The sequence below is a fragment of the Chiloscyllium plagiosum genome, chromosome 5, assembly GCF_004010195.1.
Source record: "Chiloscyllium plagiosum isolate BGI_BamShark_2017 chromosome 5, ASM401019v2, whole genome shotgun sequence".
In the NCBI taxonomy this organism is placed as follows: domain Eukaryota; kingdom Metazoa; phylum Chordata; class Chondrichthyes; order Orectolobiformes; family Hemiscylliidae; genus Chiloscyllium; species Chiloscyllium plagiosum.
The window spans coordinates 76,315,581-76,335,060 of NC_057714.1; the positions used below are offsets into that span (position 1 = coordinate 76,315,581).

Genomic DNA, 19,480 nt, shown 5'->3' on the forward strand with positions numbered 1-19,480 from the left:
GCAGAGACAGGCAATATTATTGGATAACACCAGCCAGTCTTGAACACTGAGAATGTATTTGAAATAACAGATAAATATGTCATTGCCTTCAACTTTCCACCACCCTGCTTATATTAGGCTAATATGGCAATCACCTACAATATCCGCTACTATCAGGCGGATTTAAGCTGCATGAGGCAGCATATATTCAGTCACTTTCTGAAGGCGTTACTTTTAAAACTTTGGATGGAATTCTTCCAGGCCTAAAATTGAATTACTTTTTTGAACTATCGCATATTTTTCTGCTCATATTAATTCCTTTAAATTTCGGTTTGATCGAAAGCAATTTCAATCTAATGCAAATTTCACTGGAAGAAAGCATCCATGGCAGCTCAACTGAACCTTAGTTGCGAAAGAGGAGAAGACAACAACTGTTTGGATGACTCTAGTGATCATAACGAGGTCAGCTAGGTGGACCTCATTTAATATGAGTTCCCCGATTGGGACTGTTAACCTGGTCCAAGCGGGGAGCCCTGGCTGACCAATATAAACAGGAGGTTAAAGATTCTGTTCACTTAGAGCTGGCTCTGAGGAAGCTGGGACAGTGTCAAATCTCTGCACAGGTAAAGAAAGGGTGATGTAATAACAGAATACTGGCCTCTGTGAAGTTATTTCAGTGGTAACAAAAGTAAAGCATGCACCTCAAGAAACTTTTGAGTTGGGGTGAGCATTTCTAGCATCATGCCCTTGTTTGGGAAGCTTGATCCTGCCATCAAAGACTTAGCCCAAAATGTGGAAAGAATGCATTATTTTTTTTCCGGGCAAATGACATAGGGGCAGATGAAAAGCAAGGAGTAATACTCTGACAGCATGTGGACCCTTAGCTTTTTCATTTATTAGTAGCCTACATGCCCTTGTTTGGGAAGCTTGATCCTGCCATCAAAGACTTGGCCCAAAATGTGGAAAGAATGCATTATTTTTTTCTGGGCAAATGACATAGGGGCAGATGAAAAGCAAGGAGTAATACTCTGACAGCATGTGGACCCTTAGCTTTTTCATTTATTAGTAGCCTAACTTTATCTGAGGCACCAGACTAAAATCTTTCAAGAGTTAATGGAATTTATTTAAGGAATATTATGACCCCCAAGCCTCCTCTAGTTTAGATTAGATTAGATTACAGTGTGGAAACAGGCCCTTCGGCCCAACAAGTCCACACCGACCCGCCGAAGCGAAACCCACCCATACCCCTACATTTACCCCTTACCTAACACTACGGGCAATTTAGTATGGCCAATTCACCTGACCCTGCACATCTTTGGATGGTGGGAGGAAACCGGAGCACCCAGAGGAAACCCACGCAGACACGGGGAGAACGTGCAAACTCCACACAGTGGAGGCAGGAATTGAACCCGGGTCTCTGGCGCTGTGAGGCAGCAGTGCTAACCACTGTGCCACTGTGCCGCCCCGTTCTAAGATGCTATGAGTTTTACTCAGCAGTTCGAGAACCAGGGGATTACATGTTGGGATTTTTGACAAGGTTAAGACGATTGTCAGAGGCAAGTGACTTTTGTTTAACCCTTAGTGAGATACTTAGAGATGTTTTGTATGTGGGATTAATGGTGTAACCATACAAAAGCACTTTCTAGTTGAAACTAAACTGGAATTTAAATAGGCACGTCAACTGGCTTTGTCATTGGAAAATGCAGCAAATGGAGCATATGAGTTACAGGGTATGGTGATGGAAGTGGACACCCTCGCCAGGCCGACCTAGCTTCAGGCAGCTCTATTTGAATGAAGGCAATTGCATTGCATCATTCGGAACGTATCCTGAACAGAGGAACTCTAGATCAGGCCACAATAAAAACCCAAAACAAAGCCAAGCCTCGATCAAATATTTAAAATTTTCTTCAGGAACTGGGCCGGCAAGGCATTATAACTGCTGGCAGCATGTGATCTCAAGACAGCAAAGTGTCCCACAAGACCTAAATTGAGTAAGAGAACTCGTGGGTTCCAATCCAGGAGATTGCACACCCTGGAAAGTCCACCCACATCTGATTTGGAACAAGTAAATTGCTTAGCAACATCAGAACCAATCAAAATAAACATCTGCTTAAGTCGTCACCTGGTTCTAATTGAGGTTGATACCAACACAGCTGTATCAGTGATTGTAGAACTTGTTTTTAAACAAAATTTTCCATGGACTCAAACCTGTAAGTTTGTGCAAGACCTTGGCTAGACTGAGAACCTATACGAGGGAAACAGTACAGATTGAGGGTAAAACTTATGTTTTGGTCTCCTGTGAGAAGCAGCTGGCTCAGTTCCCACTGATTATAGTAAAATTCAGACTCAACCTTGATGGGATGAAATTGGTTGAGGAAGATTCACCCTGATTGGCTCAACATTTTCTGATTAGAGTGAAGCCTGAGTTAAATACCCAGAAGTTCTTCAGGAAGGTCTAGGACTATCAAAGGAGACAAGGCTACTGCATGTTGACAAGGAAGCAATTCTACAATTCTGCAAGGCCCACCCAGTGCCGTTTGCCTTCCAGGCAAAAGTAGAGACTGAAATCAGAAAGCTGTAAAGTGAAGGAATCTTCAAACCAGTTCAGTTTGTGGAATGGGCAGCACCGGTCATATCAATTATGAAGCCTGACAGGTTAGTTCACTTTTGAGGGGATCTTAAACAAATGGTAAAGCACTTTTTGCAGCTGGATAAATACCCAATCTCTTCCATAGAGGACTTATTCGCACAGCTGGTGGGCAGGTGCTGTCCTTCATTGAGCAGAACACAAGCCATGTGTACCTATAATTGCGGTTAGATGAAGATTCTTGGAAGTATGCTACAATTAATATCCCTACATGTTTGTACCAATATATGAGACTGTCATTTGGGCTTTCATCAGCCTGTGCCATTTTTCAGGGGATAATGGAGAACTTCACAAGGTCTATCCCAGGTTGTCATTTCTCTAGATGATGTGCTAATAACAGGGAAGACCAAAAAAGAGCTCCTCGAGAACTTGGACATAGTCCTTAGACATTTCTCTGAGGCAGTCATACATCTTAGAAGAGAAAACTTTGTGTTCCAGGTGGCCCAAAATGGGCTATAGAGTCAACAAGAAGACCAAGTTACGTGTCAGAAGATAAAGTGAGGGTGATCAAGGGTGCCTTGGCTGCCACATCTGTAACATTGCTTAGATTGGTGAATTCTAATGGAAACTTTATACATAACCTGGTCTCTACCCTGGCACCCTTACATATGCTATTGAAAAAGGGTCAGCTTTTGGTTTCATAGCTAAGATGTAGCCTTTAAGTAAGGGAAGCTGCAGCTATCATCGTCTACGATGCTGGTGCACTATGATCCCAAGCAAAATCTGGTATTGACTTGCAATACATCTCCAAACAGTATCAGGGCAGGACTAGCTCACAGATGACAAATAGTGAGGAATGCTCAATAACATATGTTTCCCGGACTTTGGCTGATGCAGAGTGCAATTTCACCCAGATAGATAAGGAAAGTTTGGCTGTCATCTTTGGTGTTAGAACGTTCCACCAATACCTTTCCCAATGTCAGTTTGTTATAATAACAGACCACAAACCCCTGATAGAGCTACTCAAAGGGGACAAGGTTGTGCCATCGATAGTTTCAGGACAAATTCAGTGGTGGGCTCTCATTCTAAGTGCGTTCACTTAAAGGTTGGAACATTGCCCAGGAGGCCACATTGCAAATGCGGATGCCTTGAGCTTCATCCTGCTGGCAGATATACTATCTGTGGTGTCATTACCGGAAGTGTCCGTTCTGGTTTTAAACTTTCTAGACATCCTTACGGTCACCACTGACAATATCAGACCGTGGATGCAAAAAGATCCTGTTCTGGAAAGACTAAAACAGCTGGTGGTGATGGGAGAAATGAAAGAGCCATCACAACTAGAATGGAAATGTTGCTGGATGCAGCGAGACCAGATCGTCATCGACGACAGTATTTTAGTATAGGGAAGAAGAATGATTGGCCTGAGCAAAGGTGCCACCAGATACTGGCTGAATTCCACCAGGGTCATCCAGGGATTTCCAAAATGAAGACATCGGTGAGAGGTTGTCTGGTGGCCAGGGTTGGATGCAGCCATAGCTGCGTTCGTGGGGCAGTGTCCAGAGTGCCAATAAGGATGAAAACTACCACCAGCAGCTCCTCCATGGATGTGGGAATGGCTGGGTAAACTCTGGTTCTCGGTTACATATCAACGGTGCCAGCCCTTTCATAGACTTAATGTTCTTAGTCATCGTGGATGATCACTCAGAGTTGTCGGATGTTCATTCGTCAAACGTGGGGACGACGATAGAAAAGCTGCGAGCATCTTTTCCAAACTCAGGCTCCCAGAACTATTGGTCATAGACACCAGGCCATCATTTATCTTCATGGAATTAAGAGTATTTCCTAAAGTTAAATGGCATTCGGCATATAAGGATAGCTCCATTTCATCCATCACCAAATGGTCTGGTGGAACGTGATCTCCAAACTTTGAAGGCAGGCTTTAGGAAGCAGCCGACAGCTTTACTCAATACCAAACTGTCTTGATTCCTATTTGATTATCAGACCACCCCTCATGCAATCACAGGGATAGCTCCAGCAGAATTGCTAATGGGAGAAGACTCTGCACTTGGTAAAGTCTGATTTTTCTGGCTTTGGGGACAGAATGAAACAGCATCAGGAGCATCAATGCCAGACACAAGACTCTAAGCAAGAGAAACAGTTTACTTCAGAACACAATGTTTTGTGCTGAAACTGTAGAAATGGGTAAGACGCATGGTTGACGAGAGGCCAGGTCCCATGGCATACAATGTTCGCGCAGGAGAAGTGGTTTTAAATAAGCACACAGACCATATAAAAGCTGCAAACTCAACAAATGGTACAGCAGCAAAACATACCTGGCCTTCAGAACAACCTGAAAGGCTGTCAGAATCCTTGGTTTCTCCCCCTCTATCTAGTGTCGAAGAAACCTCAGAGGTGGCCACGGTGGATGTCACAGCCTCAATGCCTTTAGCACCTGAAGAAGAGGATGAGTTTCTCTCAAGATGTTCCAGGTGCAAGAAGCTGGCTATGATCCGGTATATACCACCTATACCCAAGGATGAGTCGGGGGAACCAGACTTGGTATGAAAACGCCCCAGCAGAGGATACAAGAGAAGGAACAGGCCTACATCCTGGACTTAGAGGGGGAGGGATGTAATAATTGTAACAAGGTCAGACAGGTGGACTTCAGAGAATCTGAGTTCCCTGACTGGGGCTGTTAACTTGGTCCAATCAGGGAGGCCTGGCTGACAGATATAAACAGAAGAGTAAGAGGTTCTGTTCACTCTGAGAAATGGCTCTGAGGAAGCCAGACCAGTATCAAGTACTATGCACATATAAATAAAGGGTGGCTTATTGACAGGATACCCAACTCTGTGGAGTTATCTCATTGACTACACTAACAGCGAAGATAATCATTCAAGCTCATTCTTCCCTGCTGAAAGTGACTTACTATCATACAAAGCATTCCATTCTCTGCAGACATAAAGAATGTGTTTAAGCTTTGCATCTTTTTTGAATTGCTCAGGTGCTTAGGGAGCCTTTGGCTTTCCCTCTGGCTGGTGCATTGCAAAGGAGAAAGCAATCAGAGTTGGCCTGCTGTTTATTTAACATCCTTCTCTCCCATGGTATAAATTGCCATGATCATTTGAAATTTTGCATTCTTATCTTGATGAGTGTCAGGCGAAAAGCTTTGGCAAGAAGTGTCTCTTTTCGGTGATATTCAAGTATTTTGTTCCTTTAGCATCAGCTGGAAGCAGTTTTAATAAGAAACAGAATGTACTCTATTCTGTGACAAGCAAGATCCAGTTTGCTATCAAAGCATTATCATTTCTTACAGTCAGAATGGCCAGCTTAGTTATGGTTGACATGTTGGTCTTGATAGAGATCCTGTTAGAGCGGAAATAAATAACAAAGTCCAATGAAGCAAAAACACCTTTTATTACCCTGTCACAATGCTGGGTTTGTGACAATCCTATTATTATGTTGCAATATGTACTTCTATGTACTTTTCTTAAAATCAAAGCAAATATAGGTAATAGAGGCCCTATACAAGTTAACAGAATGGTTTGCCAATATATCTTAATAACAACGTGCCATCGTTTTTCTGAGCTGGTTGTGAAATATAAAGTAAACAATAAAGTAATCCATGCTTCAGTAAACAAATGTTATTGCTTATAAACCGCTTTTGGAGGGTAAAATTCCAATCAGAGGCCAGAACAGAGAGATATGCAGCTAAATCAAAGATTCTAGAGGTTATAACTTTTGACTGTTGAAAATGTTACTTTGGAATTACAAGAAAGAACAGTTGATCTCACTTGGGTCAGATGGTAATTGATCTACTCTGTAAAGCTTGATAGTGAAGCATAAAAATGAGGTATTACACCTCACATGCTTTTTAGTCATTTTTGCAGAAACAAACATTCCAAACATTTAACCTAGCAACCACAGTTTCAGTCTGCCCCTAAAAGATGAGAAAATGAATACAAGTTAATGTCCGTCATCCAATTACAATTAAATATTCAGTCATTATATAATAAATGGTAGTGTCTCCCTGCATTTGCCTGATACCCTGTCTGTATCTGTCACAAGGCTACACTGTATTTCTCTACAGTTTCATTAAGTATAGTTCTGCCCGCTCTCTTTTATTCTTCAGCTGATTACACTACACTGAGCAGCACTGTTTAAAGCACTAATCACTCACCCCGTTATAAAATATAGAGCCTGAATTTGCACAGTGATCCTCCTATTGATACAAAGTAGTGGAACTTCACAGACGCTAAGCGAGGCTACACACAAAAAGAATATAAATGGAACACCAAAGCAGGGTTTGCCCTGTCTCTCTGTCTGCACCCAGCTGGAGCATCGAACAATCAAGAGGACAGTAAGAAATGTTAGCAGGGCAAGAAATTCCTGAAAATCAAACTAAGTGTTTCCACTACTGACCTGAACTGAGATGAGAGTCTACAGCCAGTGTGTGATATTGACTGAAAGAGTTAGCAAAGGCCCTCCATTGAGGGAAACACAATTGCTTCTGATAGGCTACCATAAAGTTATACTCTGCAGCCATGGGAAGTAATAGTGACTAATGAGGAAGCATATTCTTCAGGGACCTTGGCTCTGCCTGTTATGGACCAGACTAGACCCCCTCAAAATATCATAAGAAGGATGGCTTTGACAATAAATTATAAAGGTAAATGTAAAGTGCTGTGTTCCAGATGCAATGCAACCAATCAAACTACTCAGTGTTAAGCAAAGTACAATTTATCCGAACACAATAGTTAAAATACAGCAACAGAAAGATGAACTTAGAACAACTTAACTCTATTGGAAAGCTAACAGAATAATAGAACAGTAACCATTGCTAATTAACTGTTCCAACACAGTAACATCCTGTAAACACACCTCTTGGCAAAAAGGCAAATTCAGAAATCAGTTTTTCTCACATGCAACACCAACAGTAGGAAGAGCAACCCAGTTTCTAGTCTAGAGAGGGGAAAAATATAACTTCTACTTCTTTAAGATTCCAGCACCTTCTGCCGAATCTAAAAGCTAAAGAAAACTAGAATTCCTGGTTTGTGAAAGGTACCCACATCCATCCAGGCTGCTTCATTTGTTCCAACTTCAAAAAAAACTCCCAAGACTCACAAGCTGTTAACATTACCACAGACTATGTTTGTCACCTCTCATTCAATCTCTCTCTTCAAAGAAAGAAGGACAAAATACATCTCTTAAAGCCACACGTTGTCATTTGCCCCTTTTCCTAATATTTGCATGAAGTAGATCACAAATAAATATGCACATAAGGAAGATGCAATACTTATTAAATTATTGTCTTTACTACTGCTTTGTGTTTTTTAAAAGATTGCCAGATTTAGATACCTTTAGAGAGAAACCTCTCTCAGACAATGTCAGCTCCCATTGGCCTCCCATGCCCTTTCTTCCCTTTGTTCTGCAGATAAGAAAGCTTTCGGCATTTCAATTCCTCTCTTTGAAACTTTTTTTCCTATTTATTTACTTTATCTGTTCATCCTGTAACCTTTTGTAAACCTAGATTTTTGATAATGATCACAGTCATTGCCAAGTTGCTATTAAAAAAGAACAGGTGTTATGTATCTTAAAGTATTAAGGTAGATTTGGCCCTGGGTCCTGCTGGGATCTATCTCAGAATATTGAGGGAGGTAAGAAAACAAATTGCTGGAGCATTGACTAACATCTTTGTATCCTTTTTGGCCACAGATAAGCTCCCTGAGGACTGGAGGATAGTCAATGTTGTCCTATTGTTTAAGAAGGGTAGCAGGGGTAATCCAGAAAAATACAGGCCTGTGGGCCTCACATTTGTGTGTTGGGAAATTATTGAAAAAGATTCTCAGGAACAAGGTCTATATGCATTTAAAGCAAATGGACTTACTTGAAATAGACAACATGGTTTTGTGTGGGAGCTATCGTGCCTCACTAACTTGTTTGAGTTTTTTGAGGAGGTGACGAAGATGATTGATGAAGTAAATGCATTTGATGTTATGTATATGGACATCAGTAAAGCCTTTGAAAAGGTCCGTCATTGCAGACCGTACAAAAGGTGAAGTCACATGGTATCAGAGGTGAGCTGGCAAGTTGGATATAGAACTAGCTTAGTTATAGGAGACAGAAGGTAGTGGTGGAAGAAGGCTTTTTGGAAAGGAAGGTTGTGACTAGTGGTGGTCCAGAGTGATCAGTACTGGGACCTCTGCTATCCATGGTCTCCATAAATGATTTGGAGGAAAAGCTGGTCAAATTAGTAAATTTGCGAGTGATACAAAGCTTAATGGAGTTGCGGATTGTGAAGAGGATTGTCAAAGGATACAGCAGGATATAGATCAGTTGGAGATATAGACAGAAAAATGGCAGTTGGAGTTTAATCTGGACAAACGTGAGGCGATGCATTTTGGAAGCTCAAGAACAGGCGGAAATTATCCAACGGAATATTGATATGCAGAGGGATCTGGGTGTGCAGGTCCACAGATCACTGAAGGTGGCAGCACAAGTAGTTAAGGCAGTAAAAAAAGGCCTAAGGCATGCTTGCCTTCTTTGGAAGAGGCATTGAGTATAAGGATAGACAAGTTATGCTGCAGATTTATAGAACTTCAGTTCCACCACACTTGCAGTATTATATACAGTTTTGGTCACCATACTACCAGAAGGATTTGTATGCTTTGGAGAGGGTATGTTTACCAGGATGTCACCTGGTGTGGGGGTTTTAGCTATGAAGAAAGGTTAGATAGACTGGGTTTGTTTTCGCTGGAATGCAGGAGCTTGAGTGGTGACCTGATAGAAGTTTATAAGATTGTGAATGGCATAAATAGAGTGGAAAGTATGAGGCTTTTTCCCAGGGTGGAGGGGTCAATTATGAGGGGACACAGGTTCAAGGTGCAGGGTGGGGAGGTTTTCTCACAAAGGGTGGTGAGTGCCTGGAACGTGCTGCCAGAGGAGGTGGTAGAAGCAGTCACAATAGCCGCATTTAAGAAACAGCTGAATAGGAAGAGATTAGGGGGATATAGATCCTGTAAATGAAGTCAGTTTTAGTATGAAAGGACAAAATGTGTTGGCAGAGGCTTGGTGGGTCGAAGTACCTGTTCCTGGGCTGTATTGTTCCTCATTCCCTTCACTGTTGTTCATTTATCCTCATGTCTATTACTCAGCCTTCATTCTGTCAAGTGTCTTTAGAAATTGATTATGTCAAAAAGTCTAAGTGCAAATTATTGTTAATTGACCATTCCATTTTTGTTCTGATTTTAGTTCCAACTTGTGATTTTGAATCTGATCTATGTGGATGGCACTCTGCAGAAGCACAGAATTCTGTTGTGTGGTTGTATGTTCAAGCTCATAGTAGCTCTTCGAATGGCACAGCACCACTGAAAGACCACAGCACAGGCTCTTCAGGGGGTAAATCCAGAAAATTTTATAAATTGCATTTGAAATGTAGAATTGTAAATATGTAACTCATGGAAACTTATGTATTGGGATCCTCTGATAAAATCAGTTCATGATACAATTTGGTGGTGAGAGGTCTGGGGGATAGAGCCTATAGATTAAAGTCAGTAGTTTGTGTGAAATCAATTGTTAATTTTAAATCTGAAATTGATAAATTTTTGTGAAACTTGTGTTTTAGGGATCTGACACAAAGACAGATTTCTGGAATTAAGTCACAGAACAGCTGAACTGTAGAACATGTTGGAGGTGCTAATTTGCTTGCTCCTGTTCCTATGTTACAGTGACTCAGAACAATATTGTACTGAGCACTCAGTACAGGTATGCTGTGATAACAGCAATCCTGGATGATGTCTCATTCTTCTGATGCCTTCAGATCCCAGTGTAATTTTCAATGTGGGGACAGTTTGGGAAAATCCAGCAACCCATACACCTCCAATTCCAAAACTGATTCAAGATGGTGCTGTCACCGGGCAACTTTATGGCCAGCTTTTTACAGCAGGTCTTATTCTCACATTTCTTACAACTGTTCCACACTTTTAAACCTCAATTCTAAGTCTGTAAAAAGTACTCTTGTTTTTGCACCCTTCCTGTGCAGTCATAACCTTGTATGCCTCGTTCTGTCTAAACACTCTACGAGCTTTACAGGTCAGTTCTGCTATAATGTGCATCTTGATCATATGAATTTGCTGTAATACAGTTGATGAACTGGGGACACTGTTTCTAAAGCTTGAATTTTTAAAATGTGTGTTGGCTGCATTGCGATTACATCACCAACACTTTAAGCGCTATTTCTAAAGTGCAATTTTTCTGTAATGCGGAGTTGCACAAGAATGTAACCATTGCGTTACAGAAGAACTACCTGTATGTCCTTGTATGTTATAACCTGCCTGTACTGCTCACAAAACAAAACTTTTCAGTGTACTTAGATATATGTGATAACAATAAATCAAATTAAATCATTACCTGTTAAGCTCCTTGAAGAGTTAGTTTACAAGATAGAGAGGAAATGTTTGCATCTGAGAATGTGAGGAGATGTGGAGCACATTTTATGCACTGTAGTTGGGAGGACAATGGAAGAGAATATAGAACATAGAAGAGGAGAGCACAAGGAACAGACCTTTTGGCCCACCATGTTTATGCCAACCATGATGCCATTCTAAACAAATCATATCTGACTGCACTAGTCAGTCTTCTTCAATTCCCTACCTCTTCGTGTCTGAATATCTCTTAAATGTTGTTATCATATCGTCTTCTTCTGCCTTCCCTGGCAGCACGGTCCAGGCACCTACCACCCTCAGGTATCTTCAATATTTCCCCCTCTTACTTTAAACCAATGCCCATAGTTTTTGACATTTGCACCCTGGGAAAAAGACTTGGACCTTCAAGTTTATCCACGCATTTCATAACTTTATACACTTCTATTAGGTTACCCTTCAGCATCCAAAGCTCTAGTAAGAACAATTCAAGTTTGTCCAATCTCTCTTTATAGCTAATATCCCCTAAGGCTGGCAAACCTGTCTTGCACCCTGTACAAAGCCTCCACATCCTTCCTAAAGTATGGTGGCCAAAATTGTATACTATGCTCCAAACATGGCTTATCCAAAGTTTTGTACAGCTGCAACAGGACTTGCCAACTTCCATACTCAGTGCCCTGAACGATGAAGGTAAACATCCGATATGCTTTCTTTACCACTTTATCCACTTGCGTTGCTACTTTTAGGGAACTATGGACTTGTGCCCTGAGATTTCTCGGTATATCAATGCTCCTAAGGATCTCCTGCCATTTACTATACACTTTATTCTTGTATTTGATCTCTCAAAATACATTACCATACACTGTCCAGATTAAACTCCATCTGCCCATTACTCTGCTCAACTTTCCACCTGACCATTAGCCTGCTGCAGGCTTTGACAACTTTCCTCACTACCCAGCACTCCACCAATTTTCATGTTGTCTGCAAACTTACTAAGTAGACTACCTACATTTTCATCTAAATCATTTATATACGATACAAACAACAAAGGTCCCAGCATTGATCCTTGAGGAACACCATTGTTCATAGAGCCTCTAGTCAGAAAAAAAAAACCCTTCCACAACTATTCCCTGCCTGCTAAGATCAATAAAATTTTGTATCCAACTTATAAAGTTGGATCCCATATGACTTAATTTTCTGAATCAGCATTTAATGAGAGACATTGATAAATCATTTAGTAAAGTCCAAGTAGGCAATAGCCACTGCCTTAACCTCATCAATTATTTTCATCAATTCCTGAAAAAACATAATCGGATTAATAATACAAGACCTGCGCAGCACAAAGCCATGTTCACTATCCCTAATAAGTCCATTCCATTATAAATTTCCTATCACTATATAAGGCTCACCATTTTAACGACTCACCTCAACAACTTGTTGAGTTAGAGAATTCCAAAGATGCAGAAACTCTAAAAGAAATAAAATAGTATCTCTGTCCTAAAAGGTGACCCCTACTTTTAAAATAGTGTCCTCTCAAATCTGACATATAAGAGGATTTCCATATCCAACTTGTCAAAACCATTCGGGACCTTATGTGCTTCAATCAAGTAACTCCCCACTCTTCAAAACTCTAGCTGAAAGAAAATCAGCCTGTCCAACCTATCATCATTAAACAACCCATTCCTTCCAGGAATCAAGCTAGTAAACCTTATCTGAAGCATTCTGCTTGGCAATAGCAAGCCTAGCCATAGCTGGTATTTGTCTTTGAGATTCATCCTCCAGAATCACTGTCTACTTCCAGGCCCCATGCTCAACTTCAGCCCAGTTAGGCTCACACCAGAAATGGAGATGAAGTGCCAGGCTTGGGATCCAGAAGTGATCCAGGACCTGGATTGCAAATCCAATCCCAAATTTCTGATAAATGTGAGTATTTCTAATTTAGGAAGAAAGGTTTCATGCAAGGTTATGGAAATTAGGCTAGAAATGGTTACTAAGTTGTGTTTCATGGACAAACTGTGGGCTCAAAAAATCATCTGGGAGAATTTATTTCTGCTGATAAACAAGAATATTGCTGTTTTCAGTCTATGGGCAAAAACTGGTAGTTTTCTAACTCGTCAGTGGCTAAGTAATACAGACAAAACAAAACTAAGGCCACTATGAACTGGACTAAACTACTAGCCAATGTTATTGAACCTAGAATTAATGTAACAACAAGTACTTTGTAGCTATTTACAGTCGTTAACTCATCATAATCTTTCTAAATTGTCAAAAACAATAAAAGGAAGGATATGCAAGCTAAAAACCAATTGGCATAAAGCCAACTGAATTTGCAAAAAGTGCATATGAATGCATGGATAAGGCCCTTGTGGTAGAGTGGTAGTGTCCCTACCTTTGAGCCAGGAGGTCTGAACTGAAGTCCCACTTGTTCTCAAGATGTGTCAAAACATTTCTGAACAGTTGTTTAGAAAATACCTACAAATTAATGGATGCTTCAAGGCTAGCATATTGTTGTTAAAGGAAAATTGTGTTTTAAAATGTAATAATTTTATTTTAAGAATTGATAATTTGAATAGATAAAAGGAAAACAATAGATATTTATAGATTTTCAGGAGACATTTGATGAGTTGCTTCACAGAAAGCACACTACTAACCCTCCATGTCTAGCGATAGAATCCAAGAAGTAAATTACCAAAGACAAAAATTCTGTTGAATCCTTGATAGCTTTTTCACTGCTGCGCTTTCCCGGCAACACATTTTCAGCTCTGATCTCCAGCATCTGCAGTCTTCACTTTCTCCTAGCTTTTTCACTAGCCTTATGCATTAAAGTGCAAAGAATCATTCACCTATTTCCAGCAGAATCAGAGCAAGTGGCAGCCAGGAATGATAGGCTAAACTCAGTTTTCTGACTTCTGAATACTGTTGGGAATACTAGTGGGTGCTGAGAGTCAGTTTCCTCTGCTTAGAGATGTAGAGCTAGGGGTTCTAGTTACAGACAATACATTGGCTATTTAGGACTGAGATGAGGAGAAATTTCTTCACTCAAAGAATTTTGAATCTTTGGAATGATCTACCCCAGACAAATATGGATGGGCTGCTCAATCAGAGCAGATGTTTAAGTTAGTCAATTGTTAGATTTTGGGCACCAAGAGAGTAAGGATGGTGCATGGGGTAGGATAAGACAGTCGAGTTGATTTGAAACTTTTGTCATGATATCACTGACAGGAGGAGCAAGCTTGAGGAGTTGCATGGTCCGATCCTGCTCCTAGGTGCTATGTTCTCATGTAACATTCTCCTTCATTTTAATTCACAGGCCATTATGTCTGGGTAGAAGCTAACAACATCACATTCTCCCAGACAGCTTTCTTTAATAGTTCTGTGTACTACAACTCAGGGCAAAACTGCCATTTTGAATTCTTCTACCAAATCAATGGCAGGAATTTACTCACAGTGCTATTGCAAACCCAGGAGGTGAGTCAAGGCAATGGCTATTTCAGTTAATGAATAAAAATGAATCTTGCAATGAAAGCTTGAGTATGAAAAATACTAAAGTATCATACCATCCCTTTATTCCATATGTTTCCAGAAATACACATTGTGCTACATTCACATTGTTCTTATTTTCAAAAATAAGGGTGTTAAGTATCTCTCTTACATATATTTTAAATACACAGTATTAAAATGACAATGGATGTGGTTACGCTATAGAAATTTCATGCAATTCCTTGTTGGTGGAACAGTGGTAGGAAACTGAACCATTATATGTTTGTTGTAATGATCTTTTAACACTCTTGAATAAGGATATTAACTACTTAATCAGTAAAAGAAGCCATATAGTTATGTTAAGTAATGCAAAAAGAAGTCTGTACAAAGCTTTAATCCAGTCAGTTGAATAATTCCAAGAAACATCTTCAATGCGACCATGTCAAATATTCTTTTTTCCACAACACTGTCAGCTCTGCTGCCAATTTTTGAATATAGATATAAAAAATGTTCTCACTCATTAGCTACCACATCAAAGAAAGCATAATTAATATTGTGGTTAATAAAATGACACTACCTTGGTGCTATCTTCAAAAAGTTTCTTCTTTTACACTCCAGAGGGAAGTAATACTGTGGGAAGAACACACACCAACTGAAAACCAATGGATCAGAGGGGAGGTGCAATCTCTTAATTGCCTAAGCCAGTTTCAGGTATAGATTGTTCAATTTATTCATTAGAATACTTATATAGTGCTAAAAATTTGAAGTTGCTGTCTGATAACACACATTCTGCCATGCACTTCTGACAGAAATGCTCATCCATTTTCCATTATAATTCACACTTGTTAAAATTCAAGCATTGACATGAAACTTAAGCGAGTGAGAAATTCATTGCTTTCCGTTTCTCTTGATACAATCAAAACTACATTACAGGAGGAACACAAATTATGAACGACCAGCTTACAAATGCTCATACTTATGAATCTGACCCCATACTTCCCATTTCAAACATATTTTATAAGAATATTTCCTGTACTTATGAATGGCTATATTACGTTGTCTTGCATTGTGTTCCACCTTGCGTACAAATCGACTTGTAAACAGATTCAGGAATGAAGACCGAATATATCAAAGGCTGCTGTCAAGATACTAGCATGCATTAGCAATTAATGCATGCCTTTGAGTCACTAACTAACTCAATCTGAGGGTGTGGCGTCTCTTTCTGCTCAGGAAATTGGCAATATGGCAGTGTGGGGTGTGAAGATACCGTGGGTGCAGTCCAAGGTACCATAGATATTACATTTACTATTGGAATTCCTTCCAAGAGATGTCATGGATACACTGTCCACAATGTCACCTCCTACAATCTAGGAAAAACTTACTGAATAAAACTTAAGAGCAAAGGTGAACTTGATAATGCACAAAGTGCTGTATATATTTTAAATTCCATTTGCAGTAGAAAACAGCAATGAGCAACAGTCTCCTTTATGAAGCAATAATGCGTGATGCATTGCCCCACAGTGATGTTATGGTGCAAGCCGTGCTGTTTGAGGATCTGTTGTATGTATGGATTTCAGCACTATTTCCTCCTACTCTAACTGATCCTGCACTTTCTCATCTCCTTCACTACTCCCCCATGTCCTAAACCCCAAAGGTAAGCCAAACTGCACATAACCACAATACATCAGCTCTGAGGACAAGCAAAGATAGTTCAACACCAATTAACTCTTGCCAAAACTCTTGCAGTTGAATAGCAGAAATTAGAATTTGCTTCCAAAAGGCAAAATTAAAATTCAAAAATTAACCAACATCAGAAAGGGCCAAAAGAGCAACAAACATAAATGGAAGTGATGAACCTTTTAAATGGCATGGCTGCATGGTCTTTGCATCCTGCTGTTTGTAATGGAGCAAAGTTATCAAGTATAATTTAATAATATCCCAACACACATTCCATTGCTGAGGAATGAGCATGGACTCTCAGAAATCTTTAGTTTTGAAAACAGATGAAGATGAACTTGTCTGTTAATTTAGAGAAATGTTGGGAAAAGTGCTTTTGGAAGATGTATTCAAGCATCTGTATAATCTGGCGTTTGTCCAACTTGTTAATTATATGTGGAGCAGCTATTGTAATATTAATCAAAACAATTACAAAAATGTGATTCAGCAGTTTTAACTCTTAGTGGAGTTGTTTAGATCTGTACCAGAGAGAACCCCTCTGCAAAATAATTATAGGGGCTGTGATCTGTAGCAAACCAACAGCAAAAACCACTGAACTAGTAAGAAACTACCCTTAGAGACTTCGGAATCTCCGTCGTTCCCTTTACTGAGATCAGTTTGTTCTGGAGTCAAGTCAAAGGAATCAGCAGCTCACAGCAAGCAGGGAAAACAGCAAATTACATTGAACTATTCTGACCTTCAGAATAAATAAAAAAAATTGAATACTGTCACTTTTAGTTTATATTTGTTAGAAATACTGCAATGAATGATTGGGGAATGCACATTGGATTAAACTAGAAGTTAAACGATCATAAACTTTAAAATGATTCTTTAAAAATATACACAATTTATTATAACAGAGAAATTTTACACTCAGCAAATATAAATTTAAGCTTAAAGGATCAGTAAGTCTGTGTGCTTTTAAAACTGCAGTCGCATTGTAGAGCTATTTCTAGGCTTTTGCATTGAGATTGAGAAGATGTAGTTATGCTTCAGTACAAAGAAATTGCAATGTTTTACTGAGTTTCTCATTACTATTTCTGCAGGTTACATTTGTAGGTTCTGTTCAAAGTAGGACAGGATTCTTGGCCCTGGATAGTCTGCAATTCCATGACTGTGAAGAACCACTTTTATCAGGATCCTGCCCACCTTCAACATTTACTTGTGGAACTGATCACTGCATTCCTATGAATTCAATTTGCAACTTCCAGGCTGACTGTTGTGATGGTGCTGATGAAGTCAAAACAGTCTGCGGTAAGTGCCTCATGTTTCTGGGTCAGAAATTAAATGTTTGCTTCTCATTGGTTTTAACATTTCAAACTGTGAAAGTATATTTGAATGTTTTGTCAGGACTGACAGAATTGATATGGAAGAGTATTGAAATGTGCTGATTGCATGTTGAACACTGAATTATGCAAATCTCTATTCATGGAGCACTTAAAAGCCATACTTCCGAGTGCATAAATGTGAATATTAAATATAGCACCACATCCTGATTTTTCTTCTGTACATTTCACCCAACCATAAATCTGCTGCTCATATATATATTTATGAACTTTATGAACAATGTACAGAACAAAGTATAAGGAATTAGATTAATTATTGAAAACGCATGCCATTATAATAACATTCGGTAAAATTGATGCAATGGTCATGTTTGAATTCAGTTTGGATTGTTGGCAGATTTACTCCTCTGATAGCTACAGGTTCTGAGGTAGACATGTTTGATCACTAACCTTCATTATGCCTTAAATGTGGAGTTAGGCTACACATCTGGCCATAATATCATTGAATGGTAGAACAGGCTTTAGGGGCTGAATGGCCCAATCTGGTTGGTTTCTGTTCCTATGATCCTTCTGTTGTTGTAAATGCACTGCATTTGAGCACAAAAAGCTGATCTGCAGTTCAAGTATTTTGCTTCTTTAAGCCAGTTCTGTGAACTGGCATTCCTCCGTGCAACAAGTAAAGGCTATATTGTGTCTTAATGTTGTTTATTGTATTGAAGCTGAATCTAGGTAAGTAGATATGCAGTAATATCTAGGTGGAAGTGGGTACTGCAGATGCTGGAGATTAGACTCAAGATTAGAGTGGTGTTGGAAAAGCACAGCAGGTTAGGCAGCGTCCAAGGAGCAGGAAATCAACATTTCGGGCAAAAGCCCTTCATCTGCTTATGGATGTAAAGGGTTAAGTCGAGAAAAATAGATCTTAATAGAATGGCAAAGATTACACAGTTCATCTGATGAGTCCTAAAATTATTACTCATTCCACCTCCCATTTTGAAAGGGCTCAATTTTTATCTATTTACTTTATTCTTTGATGGGATGTGGACATCATTGTTGAAGTCAGCATTTTTTACCCATCCCTAATCGCTCTTGAAATGAGTTGGGTCATTTCAGAGATTTGTTAACAATTGATTATGTTGACTCTGCGTCAGCAGCTACATGCAGGCCAGAAGATTTCATTCCCTAAAGGATAATAGTGGCCCAAATGGATTTTTATGACAATTGATAGTTTTTTACTCATCAGTATTGCTGAAACCAACTTTACAATTTCAGTTTTAATAATTAAGTTTAAGTTCTGGCAGCTGTCATAAACCCATATCTCTAGAGCTTTAAGCTAGTTCTCAGGATTTCCAAACAACGGACATTTCCAGATGTTTCCATCTTCCATCTTGCAAGAAATGACAGAGACTGATATTTGTATGTGTTTTAACTCAAGGTTACATGTTACCTCACTCACACCACGTTTGAACGTGAGCTGTTTCAGTATCTGATGAATTTTGAATGGCATTGAACACTGTGCAATCATCAGTAAACACCCCCACTTCTGACCTTATGATGAAGGGATAGTCATTAATTCGGCAGTTGAAATTTTTGGGCCTGAGACTTAATCCTAAGGAACTCCTGCAACAAAGCCTCAGGCTGAGATAAATGGCCTCTAGGAACTTCAACCATCTTTCTTTCAGCTCACCACAATGCCAATGAACAAAAGAAAACTCCCCAACTCAATTGCTATTGAATTAAATTTTTTAAGGTCACATTTGGTAAATGGCTGCCTTGATATTAAGGATAGTGTGACCTCACTTCTGGAATTTAACTGTTTCTGTCCATGTTGGAAATAAGTAGTAATCAGGGGGGATCCAAGATGGCGGCGACCCAGTAAGACTGAGTCTATAGTGCTCCTCCCAAGACTTGGGCACAGTGGGTCACCTACCCCCTACCAAGCTCACCAAATCATTTATAAATCATTTATAATAGTTTAGTAACTCAATTAGTTGTGTAATATTACATTTAAACAA

At 39.6% G+C, this 19,480-nt stretch overlaps 1 protein-coding gene across 8 annotated transcripts in view; it reads left to right on the forward strand.

Moving 5' to 3' along the window:
* Positions 1–19,480, forward strand: part of malrd1 (MAM and LDL receptor class A domain containing 1) — a 408,484-nt gene that overhangs the window by 53,421 nt on the left and 335,583 nt on the right. For all 8 annotated transcript variants that reach the window (XM_043690416.1, XM_043690424.1, XM_043690417.1 and 5 more), the window contains 4 exons: positions 9,818–9,964; positions 14,297–14,454; positions 15,085–15,177; positions 17,229–17,436. In XM_043690416.1, the coding sequence (XP_043546351.1) occupies positions 9,818–9,964; positions 14,297–14,454; positions 15,085–15,177; positions 17,229–17,436 (606 nt within the window). The remainder of the gene's footprint in view (positions 1–9,817; positions 9,965–14,296; positions 14,455–15,084; positions 15,178–17,228; positions 17,437–19,480) is intronic.